At 40.6% G+C, this 15365-nt stretch overlaps 1 protein-coding gene across 2 annotated transcripts in view; it reads left to right on the top strand.

Moving 5' to 3' along the window:
- Positions 1-15365, top strand: part of LOC308408889 (A disintegrin and metalloproteinase with thrombospondin motifs 2-like) — a 152210-nt gene that overhangs the window by 70252 nt on the left and 66593 nt on the right. For both annotated transcript variants that reach the window (XM_080901332.1, XM_080901331.1), the window contains exon 3: positions 2266-2440. In XM_080901332.1, coding sequence (XP_080757458.1) covers positions 2266-2440 — 175 coding nt within the window. The remainder of the gene's footprint in view (positions 1-2265; positions 2441-15365) is intronic.

Genomic DNA, 15365 nt, shown 5'->3' with positions numbered 1-15365 from the left:
CACCTTTTAATTTCTAAGGGGCAACTTTTGCTAATATCCTTTCAAATCAGCCTCTCTGAGGAATACTAGGAGCATACAAATTCATATTCTCCATTTCTGATAGAAAAGTCAATAAGTACTACGCATACTTTTTTCCACCAAGCATATTTCTTTAGATTTGATGCATTTAGACTCCCTGTACTCTACTATAGAGACATTACTGATACAGATGTAGCCAATAAAATGGATTTTTTAAAGACTGCACTGAATAAGAAAAAGAAATAATGACAAATGTAGTGCATGTGTTATTTAACTTTTTTCTCACACAGCATGAAGTCTAATCAGTTGTATTCATACAGCGCAGTGGCAAAAAACACACTGTACATCGCATCAACTAAATTCATCATTCGTGTGTATTTGTCCACTAAATCACAAGAAAATGATCTAATGTCCTAGAAAAACTCAAGCAAAAACAGAAATGCTTTGAATTTCTCCAAATACATAAATAAACACACCAAGCAAATAAACAGACAAAGCTTATTTTAATTTTTGGTTATGACTGAGGGATTTCGAGGTCCCTCTACATCAGCGGTCCCCAACCTTTTTTGCGCCACGGACCGGTTTATGCCCGACATTATTTTCACGGACCGGCCTTTAAGGTGTCGCGGATAAATACAACAAAATAAAACTAGTACCAGTATCGAAAAAAAGAAGATTTATTCATAACACACGTGAAAAGACCCAAGAAAACCGAGTTAACGATAAAAACGATAACAAAATAACACTGAAAACCGATAAAAACCCTGAAAACCATACATTTCACACCTGAGCCTCAACTCTCGCGGCCCGGTACCAAACGACTCACGGACCGATACCGGTCCGAGGCCCGGGGGTTGGGGACCGCTGCTCTAAAGGTCCAGTATCTTATATTGGATATAAAACCAAACTAGCACCATTTTTTAAAGGTAGCATGGCACATTCATTGAAGAGCCAGCCTAATTATTTAAGTCATGTACTCATTCCATTGATCTAATGACATCTTGATCGACCTTTGTAACCTTTCATATTTACCATATTAGGCACTCAGGTATATATCAGATTATAAAATCATCAAATCCTATATCAGTTGGACTGTAATGTGTCTTGAGTCTTGAGTTTTACAATGGAACAAACACATAGGTTATTATGAGATAGCATGCTTGTCCAGGAGTTTCACTAAAAACCTTGGAACTCGCTACAATACACTTCATATAAACTGTTCATATTAAAAACCCTTGTATTGGATTAAAAGCCTTCTTTTCTCAATAAGCCTTTATTGTGTAACAGTTGTTGGCATACTTTGCATTTAAATTTGGCACTGTGTTGCAGGGGGACATGCATTTGGGGTCTGCTTTTTAAGAGATCATGTTGACCACGCCCCCAGACATTATCAGAGCTTAATAGACTGCCTGTTTTTATTTGAGGTGTTGGTATCATTGTAAGGCTTCTGACTCCACCTGCTTCAGCTAATCTCTATGCAGTACAGTACACACGCAGCTATTTATTCCTCATTCATCTGTAACGCATGTTTTTTTTCTATCATCAGCTCACTTTCCTGTCTTCAGCTTGTTCGTCATATTTTCCTTCTCCTGTCAGAGCGGAGAGAAAAGCCGACAGGCACATACTGATCGTATCAATGTTTTCCCTTCATTTATCACCCTCTTTCTTTTGCTCTCTTCCTCTCAAAAGCCTCGCAATCCTCTCTGTGTGTTCTCTTTCCTCTACAGCAGTGCGTTGCCTTGGTAATTACCAGTTGTCTTAAACAGACAGATGGAATAACAGAGAGTGACGGGCAATTTTCCCAGTGCCTGTTTTCCCCATGTATGTGTACGCAACCCCCTTTTGTGTGTGTGTTTTGTGGGTATTCTTCTTTACTTGCCACCACCTCTTCTTCCTCACCCCTGTTCACATGCACATTCCCAGTGAGCATGGCTGATGTGTGTTGTGTGAGTGTGTGCACAAGGGATGTGGGGAATTACCTGACAGGATGTGTTAGCGGAGGATGGGAGTGGGACAGTCTCATCTCCTGCTCTTGTGTTGGCCATTTGAGATGCCAGGTGTCACTCTGGACCTCTGCGGGGGCCCCAGGAGGGATCACCGCTCTCCCCTTCTCTTCTCCTTCGATTCTTTCTTTAAATTATCAGGGAGGTGAGGGATGGAGGCACATATTGGATGAGGAGAAGCTGGGTGTCATGTTAGCGACTGATAAGTATTACTATGATATAATGAGTCATGTTTCTTTTTCAGGCCGGTATGATCAAGACAGAGAGAGAGGAGTTTTTTATCGAGCCAGTCGAGAGGGGCGATGGAGTGATAGAAGAGGAGGAGGAGGGGGGAGGAGGAAGGACACACATCGTCTATCGCTCTTCAGCCGTTAAGAAAGTGCCCATCAGCAGCGCAGCGAACGACTACCACTCCAGAGGTTAGTCTGTAGTTCTCATCGCACTGTCCTCTACTTTTGAAGCTCTTTAGGCACGATTCAGCTCTACACTCTCCTCTCTTTTTATATCGGAGCTAGCCACACGTGGAAGTTATTCAGTAACACTGACTTCCAACTTAAGTGCAGGTCATTCACACTAAATTTTAAACCTGGATAAGTCGTGCAAGTGTTAGTTGTGCCATGGTTATGTTCTCAACAATATATGCTGAAGCACAACCCAAGCTGTTCTCCCATTAAATAAACTCTTCCCTAACGCTCACCTTGTTATATAATCATATCAAACTATTGTGTGCAAAGACAGTGAGTCACAGTGCGAGCGTGCCTCACTGTCAAAAAGATTACACCTACACACCCTCAAACACATCTTGTCACTGCACTAATTTTCCAGTGAGGAAGGAGTAACATATGGAGACACACATGTGTGACTGGTGAGGTACCACCCTCTGTGTTCCTGTACAGAATTATGCACTGCCTTGGCTCCCTTAATAATTGACAGCTGCGTCTTAAGTCTTTTGTTTCTCATCGCGATTGCCTCCATTTTCCACTCTACAGATGAAATCAATAAACTGAAACAACAGGTATGGATGTCATTTTGGCGAGCAAAATATAAAAGTTTCCCATGTTGTGTCAGCTCACGAATTAGAGGAAGGGAAGATGAGTATATAGTCAAATACTCAATATTCTGAATATTATGATATAAATGTAAATTTATTGCCAGACAATGCAGCAACTAAAAGAAGAAGTTAGTCTTAAATTGTTTGAACTCCATCAATCGGTGGAGTTGAACATTGCACAGCTGCGGTGCTTTGGCTGTCCGGAGGCTCAATGTGCAACACAATAACCCTGTGATTACATGAGAAACATAATTTACGCATAGCTGTACATAAATGCTATAAACATGTTTATTCTGGTAATACTAGTCTGTGTACCTTGGCAGTGTGTTGCTCTTTGTTCATGGTCATTTGACCACTCAGAAGAATGCTATTAATATGTTGTTTGACAATGACCTTCAACCATATTAAATTTTCAAACACATTTAGATGCAAAAAGGTTTCTTTTTAAAGGTTGATGAGTGGTCAACCTTATTTAGCAATAAAATAATGCAAAAAAGATGATGGTTCATGTGGGGGTTGGGTTTAAAAAACCTTTACTGATGCAACCTTCCCACTGATCCCAGCTTGGTACCTGCAGTTGGAGTAAACTAGCTTGTGTTAACTCATATTTACATAGATCGTTGTGGAAACTTCACTCTTTCCACTGCCGTGTCGTGCTCTGTTGTTGTTGACCTTGAATCTAGCTTGAAATTTTTCCAATCTCACTGAGTTTGCTCTCAACCACAGATACAATACTATTCAAAAGAGCTGAAGGTTTTAGATACATGAGTTTTTGAAAGGTCTACATCATCAAGCCATAATCCTAACCTCCTTATATGCTAACATAAACTAAACAAATAGAAACAAATATACAAATTGATTCAGATTATTTATTTCTTTATTTTAATTGTAAAAAGGTTCAATAAACACACCTGTTTATAGTTAGTCATTCATATACTGACTAAAGCAAATGTAAAGCACGCATTATTGTCAGAATCTGCTGGGAAAGCTTCTTTCTTTAACGTCGTGTGAGAAATACTGTTTGTTATTTAGCAGATCTAAATCAAAGGAACTGCAAAAAGTCTGCAAAAAAGAACTGGACTAATTAGTCTGTTACATGTTACAAAAACCTACTAGTATTAAATTTGTTTGTTTTTGTTTTGTTTGGAGGTATGTGAGTATTTTTTTCACAAGGCCTTCTTGTTTTGTGCTATTACTAAAAGAATTAATCAAACAAAAATCGAAAAATTACCAGAAAATAGAGCGCCGCTATTGCTCTGCACGCCTCAGGCCCGAGTCAGTAGACGTGACCCTCCAGTTGCTCTCATTGATCTGATGTCTACAAGTTAATAAACTGACCAGTTCAAGAGTCAGTATCTCCCACGATCGCAAAAGTGAAAATAATTTCAAGGAAATTAAGCTGCCGCGCAGTTCAGGTGTGAGCTGAAGGACTTTATACTGAGTGCATTGCAATAGATGAGATCTGTGTCTTCCTATTCTGAGCAGTTGACTCAAGAATGTCTAATAATATACAGAGAGAGAGAGAGAGAGAGTTTCCATAGGAACACCCAGTGAGGACAGACTGCATTAGAGTAACACAGATCTGCTCCCACTGTTACTGATACCTGGCAGTACATCCACATACATACATGCACACATGCATATGGGTTTACAAAAACGAAAGAAAGAAAGAAAAACTTTATGGAATCACATACATATACAACCACACACAGCTTACACAACTCCCTTGATCATACGTTTACACTTAGCCTTACACATAGGCACACACAACACGTCTCACTGCTCCTTCTTGCCTTTGAATCTTTCTTTCTAATGAAGAGTGGGGTGCAGATCAATAGCGTAGGATAGAACAGGCTACTGTGCGAGCCCGTTTGTGTGTGTGTGTGCGCGTTTGTGTCTGTGTGCGTGTGTGGCGTGGGCATGAGTTCTGTGGTCGTCTGGCTTTGAGTGCTGGGATTTTCAAGGCTAAGCGGACAGACAGACTGACAGACTGACAGACAGACAGACGAGCAGGCATGTGCTGCTCCCAGTAGCATTTGATGTGGATCGCTCTCTTTGTTTCTCTCTCTTTTTTCCTTTTTATCATTTTTGTCCTAGCTATTCTAGACCACAACATTATGTAAACACAAGGTTTACCTTCCAGTTGTTGCATCATATCGCTCAGCGCTATACAAGAAATGCAGTATAGATCTTACACACAGATTCTTCTTCTCTCCACCTTCCTCAGGTTAAAAAGAAATCAATTCTTTCTTCTTCTTCTTCTTTTTACTTTCCTCTTGTATCCCCCTCATATTCTCTTTCCCAGACAATCACTCCCCACCTGTAGATCAATCGAGGACATTAGCAAATTAATTAATAATAGATCAATCATTTCTGAAGATCTCCTATGCCAGGCTTGTGTAATTCACAGCCAGATATTGAATGCTGGACTCATTTCCTGGCTAAAGACAGAGGGAAGGAAGTTATATTTAGCAAGGTAATAGTGGAGCTCAAGAAAGAGAGAGGGAGATGAAGAAGGAGTGATATTGATCACTTTCTTACACCATAAGCTGAGGAAGGTGTAAATCAATGTCCAAAGTGGAGAGAGCGAGCTTTATTATTAATGTGACACATTTGTCAATTAATTGCTGGGGCAATAAAAAAGCAAAGGATTGCCGTATTTGTCTTCTTTTTTTTTTTTACTGCTGGGCGGGCAGAGCCCCATCTTTTAATAAGGCATTTCTTCCTCCCCAGTAATTTCATTTTATCTCATTTTATCTGGTTTTTGGTCAGTGCCCTTCTGTTCAGCTAATTTTCCTTAATCGTCTGCTCTCTTATACAGAGTTTGACTTTGCTTTGCTTACTTTATGCCCCAGACAAATTCCAGAGGCCAGCCTATAAGGCTGTAGTTGAATGTTTAGTCTTTGGAGGCAGGACTGTCTGTGCATGTGTTCCTCCAGCTGCATGCATGCAAGCATGTGTTTTAGTGCTACTGCAGTGTTTGTCCAGGGCGCTGAGACATGCCCAAACAGATGGACTACTGGAGGGCTTTTTCCCCATAACGCTCTTCACAAACTCTTTTACATGTGCCTGAATCTCACATAAATATTCTTTATTAATGCTACTGTATCCTGCATTATTACTTAATTACATCGGATCTATTACTTTAGATGATGCATTGCTCTAACATTCTGTTTGCGTGGTATCATTTGGTTTTATTTTGTACTTATATACATAATATAAATGTAATTCATTGCAGCTCTTGTGTTTTCCCTGACATTTCGTTCCCAAGGTTGATATTTTGTTCTCAAGGCAGAAAGGCTCCCTGCAACCTTGGGGGGAAATGCCTGCAATTAGCTGGTGGGCTGACACCGGGCGAAGGGCTGTGGCAGCTACACGGGGCTTTATACATGCATACAAAGCCTACATTTGTTTTACCCCGCAGGCGGTGATATTCTCTGTGTTCTCGCATGTTTTGTGCTGTACCCTAATCCGCTTTAACGTTCAGGGCTGATGTGAGCTGTTGTTAGATTGGTGCTGTTGTGTTGTTCGTGTGCGCCACGTTGCACAGCGCCGATACGATGACGTGTCAGTCTTGGCCTGAGCTAAGAGGAAGTTGGAGAGGGTCAGACAGAGGCCAGTAGTGCTAGTCACTGTAGCTTAATGTCTGCCTCCCACATCCAGAAAATGAAGGAGGCTCCCTCGGGTCCCGCTCTCTCTCTGTATATCTTTCTTTGCCTAACTCTCTCACTTTACTCCTTTTTTATTTCCTTAAACTGCATCCCCTCCACCACTGTTGCCCCCACCTCTCCGTCTGCCGGTGTGACACATGGATAGTCATATGGTGCAAGGGTTTTAAGAGGCGACTCATGACTAAGCACTTAGAGATGTGAGCACACGCAACTCATAAATGGCCTGAACTCATCTTCAGCGTGTAACCGGGGCCCCAGCAGACACTTTGCATTATGGAGTGCCTCTTGATGGAAATCCCAAATAGCTACGTGAAATGCTGGGAAGGTCACATTCTCTCTTGCTTGAGTCATTTTTAACCCCTTTGTTTCAGACCACAAGCTTTAAATGCATGAAGAGAAAAAAAAACGACTTCCACACAACCAAAGTCCCATTTTTAAACTTTTCCCCATCTGCTTGTATAAGTCCATACCAACCCTCTGGCTCCAAGCTATTACTCAGTTCATTAAGGCTTTTGTCTTTTTAACATGTTGTCATGATTTATGTCTTATTTTATTTAATAAAAACAAGCCCCTAAAAACAGAAGCCGTTCCTGTGAAGCATGTGTTTAAGCTAAATCCTTAAAAACTCATTGTGTAACCACAGGGCTGACGGTGTCTGAAACACCAAATATTTGAACACTTAACACTGTTGATAATTTGCTAAGACCACAACTTTCTCACAGTGCGTAATCCAAACCATGGAGAAATTTATGACTAATCTCATGTTGTGGGATGATCTCCGGTGTTATCTGGTGAGATTTGCTCCATTTCAGTTCTTCCTGCTGTATGATGGTTTTTTATCTCTGTTCATTGATGACCCTAAACTTTTATTGAGGAAAAATGTAACCCTAGTTTTACATCGTTCTTATATTGTGTTTATATTAGCCTAAGCATAGAATTGTAGCTAGCATAGCAGGTAGCAACATTGTAGCTAGCATAGCAGATAGCACATTATTATACGTTAGCTAGCCCAAGTTCAAAACTCTCCAAGCATTCCTGTTGTTAAGTTTTGTGTCTTTATTTGCGTTCAAAGTGATAGGAGAGCTGTACATTTTATGTATTTATTTATTTTAGAACAAGTCAGCACCTTTAGATGGAAACTAATGAGTTAAGTTCCTGCTAATTTCTAACTCTGCTAAACCCTTGTAAAGCCTCTTTTATGGGTGCCTGAATGCTAGATTTTATTGCAACATCTGGGAGAACAGCCACACTGATCATTTTATTGGAGCTGTAAGAATTTGGAGAATTCTTAACTCTCGAGCTTCAGTGTTTGTTTCATTTTGGGGAACCAAAGGAACCTTTGGACACAGAAATGGTTAATGATGTCAGACCATTCACGCTTACATTCTTACCTTCAGCCAGTTTAGGATCAACCTAAGTCAGCTTAACTTAATTGTTGTCTTTGACCTGATGGAGGAAGTTGAAGTACCTGCACTGTCACAACTGGGGCAACTGGCCAAGGATACTTTAGCACACGGAGGAATCAGGAATGGATCTACCGACTGATAGTTGACCCACTCAACCACCTGAGCCACAGCCACCGTTTTCTTCCTTAGTCTCTCTCTACCAGCTCACAACCAGAATTGCTCAAACTACCAAAATAAACCAGAACATCTAGTACCAAACATGTGTCCCTTGCCTACAGATTCTACATATTCATATGCATCTATCTGTTTATAGCGATTAATTTCCAACTGTTCTGATTGCCTAATCACAGCATGTTAACAGACAACAAATTTCCTACAATCAAAGCTTAACAGACACAGTACATTGCACTTGCACAATCGGGTCCCTCGAAACATCGCCCATCTCACTTTTAACTGGCAGATTAATACTTCTGTCAATTTGCATTATCTGGCCCAGTTCCCTGAAGCAACATAATCCCATTCCAGCACTGTCTTTCCATTCACCCTTGAATAAAATGGCTCTCTGAGCTTTAGCTGAATGAAACTGAGCTGTCTGACCTTTGTCTTAAGGCTGGTGTTTTTAGCTCTGGAAGAAGCGGTTCTAGAGGAGAACCTTTACCATATGTAACCTGTGTAAACAAAGTCATTTTCCAAGGCTGGGCATCTAAAGCAGGGAAACCCCAAAGTTGGCAGCAAAAATTATTAATTTAAAAACCTCACTGTTTTTAAATAGGGGCAAAACTAAAGCTAGCTGTCCAAAATAAATATAGAGAGCTGTAAATGGAAAACCATTGAATTAAGAGTTTTTTATTTATACCCAAATTTTCTAACAATAGTTTTGCAGGCTTTTCTTTTTTTTTTTTCAAAAAAGATACTAGTCTCAGATTTTGTGCCAATAGCTGCCTCTGTAACATGAGCCTCGTGTTTGTAATAACTTGTAATGCTGTATAATAATATGGGTGTTATATTGGGCAGCAGGGATCCACTTTGAATCAGCCGTGAACATTAGTGACAGCATAAACACACACTCACACACACAGGCGCGCGCAGTCAAGCAGAACTAAAGAAGAAACACATACGCAGATGCGAAAACACACATGCATGCATGCACTGTGCGCAAACATACACAAAGCACACACGCGCATACAGTACGTATGTGTGAATGAGTGTTGGCCAGGTGTGCCTCTGGGAGGAAATTACAGTGCTAGGAGGGGAAGTATTTTAACAGCCAGCTGCTTCCTCTCTCTCTCTCTCTGTGGCCACTGGCTCCATCCCTGAAGAACATGACTGCCTTATTACCATACTCAGCATGTGTGTGTTTGTGTAGTCATGTGTCCCTGCATGTATGTGTGCTTCCCACTGCATTTGACAGTTTTATCCCTTGCCTGTTTAACTCACAGCCAACTAGGAGCATTGATGTTTATGTGTCTGCCGGTGTGTAGGTGTGTATTTGCCGGTGTGCCTGCACTATGTCCCTCTGTGTGTGTTCTCCCTCTGGTTTGTCTGACTCCTCACCTGCTTGTAAGCTCCCAGCGGGCCTTCCATTGAGCTGTCACTCAGTGCGCCACAGCACTGCCTTTAAACTGAACAGGTCTCTGGGGATAATAGCAGGGTGCGGCCGACCTCTGTTCCAGTCTGCAGCCACCGGTGCCGCACTGACCCATGCACACACAGTCTGTCTGTGTGTTTGTGTGTTTGTGTGCATGTGTGCGCATGTGTCTGTGCGTGGGTGCCTGTCTGCCTGCAAGACAAAGAGAGAGTGAGTGAGGTGGAAGAGAAGGGAAGCCTTACAGGGATGAAGGGGTAGAGCGTTATTACAGGCCTAGTGATTGAGAGAGTGTCACTATAATCATGGTGATCATAGTGCTCTGACAAGATTAGCACCTTTCTGAGCCTCTGCACTGCCTCTGGTGTGGTGTTCAAATATTCAGAGCCTTGCCCTTGATGGTGAAATTCGACGGCACAGTTAAATGTGCGGCCTTTTAACTGGATTTTCTTCAAAAGGGTTCTCTTTGGGTTTTTGTTTTTTTCAGCACCGTCAGTTAAATTGTAAATGAAGTGCAATATTGAAAAGATCACAGCTTAGATGTTTAGCTTAGATTTAGATAGATAGAGAGATAGACATTCTAGCTGTGATTCTAGAAGACGTGCGCCATCCTGTTTCCGAAGTATCCAACGAGTGTCCAAGAAAGGGATCTCCTCTCTATTATGCTAAAAATACAGAAATTGCGTCAAGAGCACAGAGCAGACGAGGAGGGCTGGAAGTCAGACAGCGCTGAATATTAAAAACACATCCTGTACAGAAACTCTCCCACTGTGGTGGGAAACTGTGTGAAGGACAGAGCAAAGCCTTACTGAGGACGCATACCCACATCTGGTGTATTTATATAGCATGTTTACAACTTATTCAGGCATTGAAAGTACATCATACAGCTGTTAAGCCTTAGTCAGGTATAAAATATACTTAAAGACAAAATAAATAAAAACAAAGATAGGTTTATTGCTTCAGATTTAAATTTGGTATAATATTGATCTAATTGACGAAAGTAATAAATTGGACTGAAAGTGTGCAAGGCTAATACAATAAGATACATTATTTCTACCTGTGCAGGCTTCATCACAGGGCTGGCACAAGGCAGCAGGTACTGTGTAACTACAATTTCGTGCCACATACCTCCCTAGAGGTGGCCAGCGTTCTGTCTTGACATCAGTTATATAACCAGCCAACCTAAGGGACAGACGCTCAAGGAAGATGAGATGGTGTGTGACTTCCTTCCTCCCACTACTGTCACAGTGCTGCAAACATGCACATACACACACAGTCACACACACGCTGTGTTAAATCTGGCACACCTCAGAGAAGCGCCAGATCCGCTGCCATTCCTAAAAATTCTGCGCCTTGGCAGAATTTTGACATTGTTTCCAAGGGTTAAACCTTCTACATGGCTCCGGTACAAATAAATAAATAAAATAAATAAAAAGTTATTTTTCCTGATTATGGTTCCTCCCAGGATAATTTCTATTCACTTGAATCTGTTATGGCAAGGCAGCTTGGAACCAAATAACCTGGATAACTACTCCAAGTTTATTACTGACTTCCATTGCAGTTCAACCCAGCATAAGTGTGAGATTAACTATAATCAGCCAAAATAACTTAAAGTGCCTGTGTGGGTGTACGGGGACTTCAAATTGCAATATAATGGCGCACAGGATGAGAAACCATTCATTGAAAAACCGTGTAGGTTAATGCAGGAATGTTTGTGTGAAGAGGATGTAATACCAAAGCAGCTGATTCGGAGGTTAATGGAGCCTCTCATGTGAATGAGGCTTTCATCCCTGTGGAGACAGAGATGCATTCAGCGCTATTACAGCAGATTCCCCATCCTGTGTGTAGCGCTTACAAGCACGAGTAAACATGTTCCTCAAAAGCAAAATTATTAGTGAGTGTGTAGAGAAGGGGTTTGTTCTTTTGTTTAGTTTTTTTTTTTTTAGATATGCAGCATGTGATATTTAAAATACACAGTTCTTTAGACTTTATTCTGTGTGTGTGTGTGTGTGTGTGTGTGTGTGTGTGTGTGTGTGTGTGTGTGTGTGTGTGTGTGTGTGTGTGTGTGTGTGTGTGTGTGTGCGCGCGCGCGTACTTCACCTGATATTACAGCCAACTCACATGGTGATATATGATAACGCTGAAAGGTTAGTGTTATTGATATAGTTGCCTTCAACTAAGTTTCTTAATTTACTGGTAATAAAGTCAAACCACATATTTTGTTTCTGTTTGTGGCTTGTGTAAATTAAGCATTTTATTTTTTTGAGTTTGTGTGTTTCTGTTTGCACAATAGCAGTAAAGCTCAGATATCAATGCAGCGAGATTGAAAATGTCAGAGAGTGTGTGCTTTGTTGCCTTTGCCTGATTAGCAGGGTGATGTGTAGTGGTGGGAGTTTGTTAGGCTGCAGTTCATTTGCCGCTGCGCCCCCTAGGGACTTTAATTGAATAAAGCGCAGCTCTGTGCCTGTTCATTCCACAAAGGCTATAATGCAAGTATCGAAGATAGACGCATGCAGTTATGACTCTGGGAAAACTCGCTGATGGTTAACATAGTATTTAAGTCTCCTTTTTTTTTTTTTGTAATCAGTGCCTTTTTTTTTTTTCAATGTCATGAAGAAAGATGAGGGAGGGGAAGGGGAATCATCAATCATCCCTTTCTTCCTGTGTCTTTTCTTCCACCGAGCCGGCTGATACGTCTTGTAGCATTAGTCTGATGTGTTCAGATTTAGCTCGAACAAAAGCGGCGAGTGCGTAGAGATGAGAGGATGAAGAGAAGGAGGAGAAAACAAGGCCCGATTAGAGCTTAGAAGGAGATGAAAATACCCGTTTTGTTATTCCGTTTACTGCACCCACTGACCCGGAGTGACCGTCAAATCCAGATGGGTCATTTTGTGGTTGATATACCGCTGATCCCTGACTTTTAATCATATGTGCTTGTGTGGAGCAATTACAGTAATACAGTAGTGGTACTGTAGGAGACAAACTCTGCAACTCAGGCTCTGCAAACCCTTTTTGTAATAGGACTGCAGCATCACAATTTAGTCACTATGAGGGTGGATGAAAGGCCAAGTAATGCATTGTTATTTATCTATAATGCAACTGGTCACAATTAAGTAGAAATGTGAAATTAAAAAGTTAAAAATTGATAATGAACTAATCTGCTATTCGGATAAAACATAATTTCTGTTTTAAATTATGAATTTAAGATTGAGTTTTACAGTTTTTCCTCTTATTAACATTGTTGTCTTTAAGAAATAACTTTTTGAGAAAGAGTTTCTGACTGCTCACTTACTAGGACACTGCATTTCCTGTGACTACTTTATTTCAATAACGAGAGATCACTGACCTCCAGAGTTTTGACGCTGATATTGGAGCAAATGGACGATGATAACTTGGATGAGGCTTTCTGAGCGTCTGGGATAAGGTGCGTGAATGACAGAACTGAGCTGCATTTTAAAGATACTGATTGACTTACATTAGTCTGGCAAGATGATTATCAGAATAATGAGAAGAGCACTCGGTTTGACAGCGTGGGAAACAGGAAGTGACAAAAACTGCAGATTAGACACAGACAAGCGAACACATATCTTTGTTAATTAGTCTGTTAATGAGAAGATGCAGCAGTATAAAATGTTCTGTTTACATTGGCAAAATGTTGCTATAAACACTTTTTTCATAATACTGCAAAAATATAAATAATGCGCTACCTTCATTAGTGGTTCGTGTGTTCAAACACCAGCATTACGTATTCTGCAATGAAGACTGGCTTTTTCACAGTTATTTTACAACAGGTTCATTTTAGACTCACATTTCCCGAGAATCATTGAAATCTCAGCTCATAATACAAATACTTCCAGGATATCTGTACATCCCTAGCTTTTAAGTCCGCTCTAGCGTCTGTTGCTTTAAATGCAAATGAGTTGCTGCTTGCCACACCCATTCCAGAACGAGGCTGTACCTTTCTAGCTAGCATCATGGTTACCAAATATCATCTAAGATTAGGCCCACAGATTGGACAGCGACCCCGGAAAAGGGTTCCTGGAGGTTTCTAGTTGTCGCAAGGTGAAATTGGTTGCAAACAGGGTGCCACATCCAAAAATTGTTTTTGATTGCTGCAGCTGCCTATAGTTTGCATGGAAGACATTGGGTGGTAATACACGTGAAAAAGTCCAGTGCAAACCAGAAATGGAAAACATTTACTTTTACGGGAAACTCATGCTTTCTGAAATGCCTTATTGTTGAAAAGTAACTCATTTTAAAAGGTGCAACTTTTACTTGAATGGTCTCAGTCCCATATCATGCAAAGTGTGTTCGTGAGGTCTTAGGCTTTGGCAAAGGTTCTGTTCTAGCTGGAGGTGGTAGTATGATGCTCTTCTGATGTCATTGTGAGCTGAAAAAAAAGTTTTTAAAAAAGCACATTCAGCCATGCTTTTACTTTCTTTGGAAAGTTTTCTCGTGTTTTATGGGGCATAATATTTTGTTGAAAAGCAAAATAATTGATTTTGCGATGTCCACTTTAATTTGAAGTCTGCAAGACTTGTTACTTTAAACATATAAATGAAAAATTATATGTCAGGAAGAGAAGAAAAAATGTTTTTCAGGCAATTCAAAAAGGAGAGGTCATAAGAAACTTATGTAGTTGGACATGAAATACATAACACTGAATCTGCATATTGTTTTCCGTTTTTAGATATGTTCAAGATAAATGTCTCCTTGTTGTGGTGAAGAAAACTAATGAGATCATTTGTCATTGGGCATTACATTAAATCAAACGTACTTCATTGTGCAGACAATCCAGACTTTTCTGTGTAGGAGCAATGATGATAACCAATAAGTAAAACCTTTAAAAATCATATCAGGGTCAGTTTGATGTGTTAAAACATTTCAGTTTGTTCCAACTGCGGAGTGTTTAATGGCCATAAATAAAGCAGTGGTTTGTGCAGTCAGTTGAACTACTGAAGGTCTTTGCTTTTATGTAATACTCCTCTGCAGCTGTGGTCACAATCACACTGAGAGAATTACAGAGCGAGCTGGCATGTCATGAGTGTGGCGCTCTTTGCTTGTGCGTATGGGTGTGTGTTGTCAAAAAGCAGCTTATGTGTAGACTCTACCTCTCCTGCCATGTGTCATCCTGTAGCAATGAGAGGGAGATAGATCAGTCTCCACAGAAGATGTGCTGACACCAGAGAAAAGTTAGTTCGCTTCCTTGGCATATTACCCACAATCCCCCTGTGATCCCTCACTTTCTCCAGACTTCACCATTGCTCAGAACTCTGGGAGATTTCTGAAAGTATTCCCAGACAGTCTGATAAACCCCAGTTTTTTGGCACTATTTAGGCTTCTATGTATTTTCTGTGCTTATTCTGCTCATTCAGCACAGCTAACTTTTCTGTACCCATGCATTCTCCTTTTGACCTCTGTTTCTCAGCATGTTCTTCCTGACTTTCAACCATCTGTCTCTCTCTTTTGCTGTCTTCTGTTTCTTAGCCTTCCAGCTTATGCGCCGTCACACCTCTAAAGACCCCCAAAAGGGATACAACACTATATTGAAAGAAAAATTGTATTTGAAAGACAAATAATGAATAAAATCAAATGAATTATTTTGTTTGGGTTTCTGATCTAAATCCAAAA

This window comes from Rhamphochromis sp. 'chilingali' (assembly GCF_963969265.1).
Source record: "Rhamphochromis sp. 'chilingali' genome assembly, chromosome: 13".
In the NCBI taxonomy this organism is placed as follows: Eukaryota; Metazoa; Chordata; class Actinopteri; order Cichliformes; family Cichlidae; genus Rhamphochromis; species Rhamphochromis sp. 'chilingali'.
This window is presented reverse-complemented; position numbering and strand designations above follow the sequence as displayed.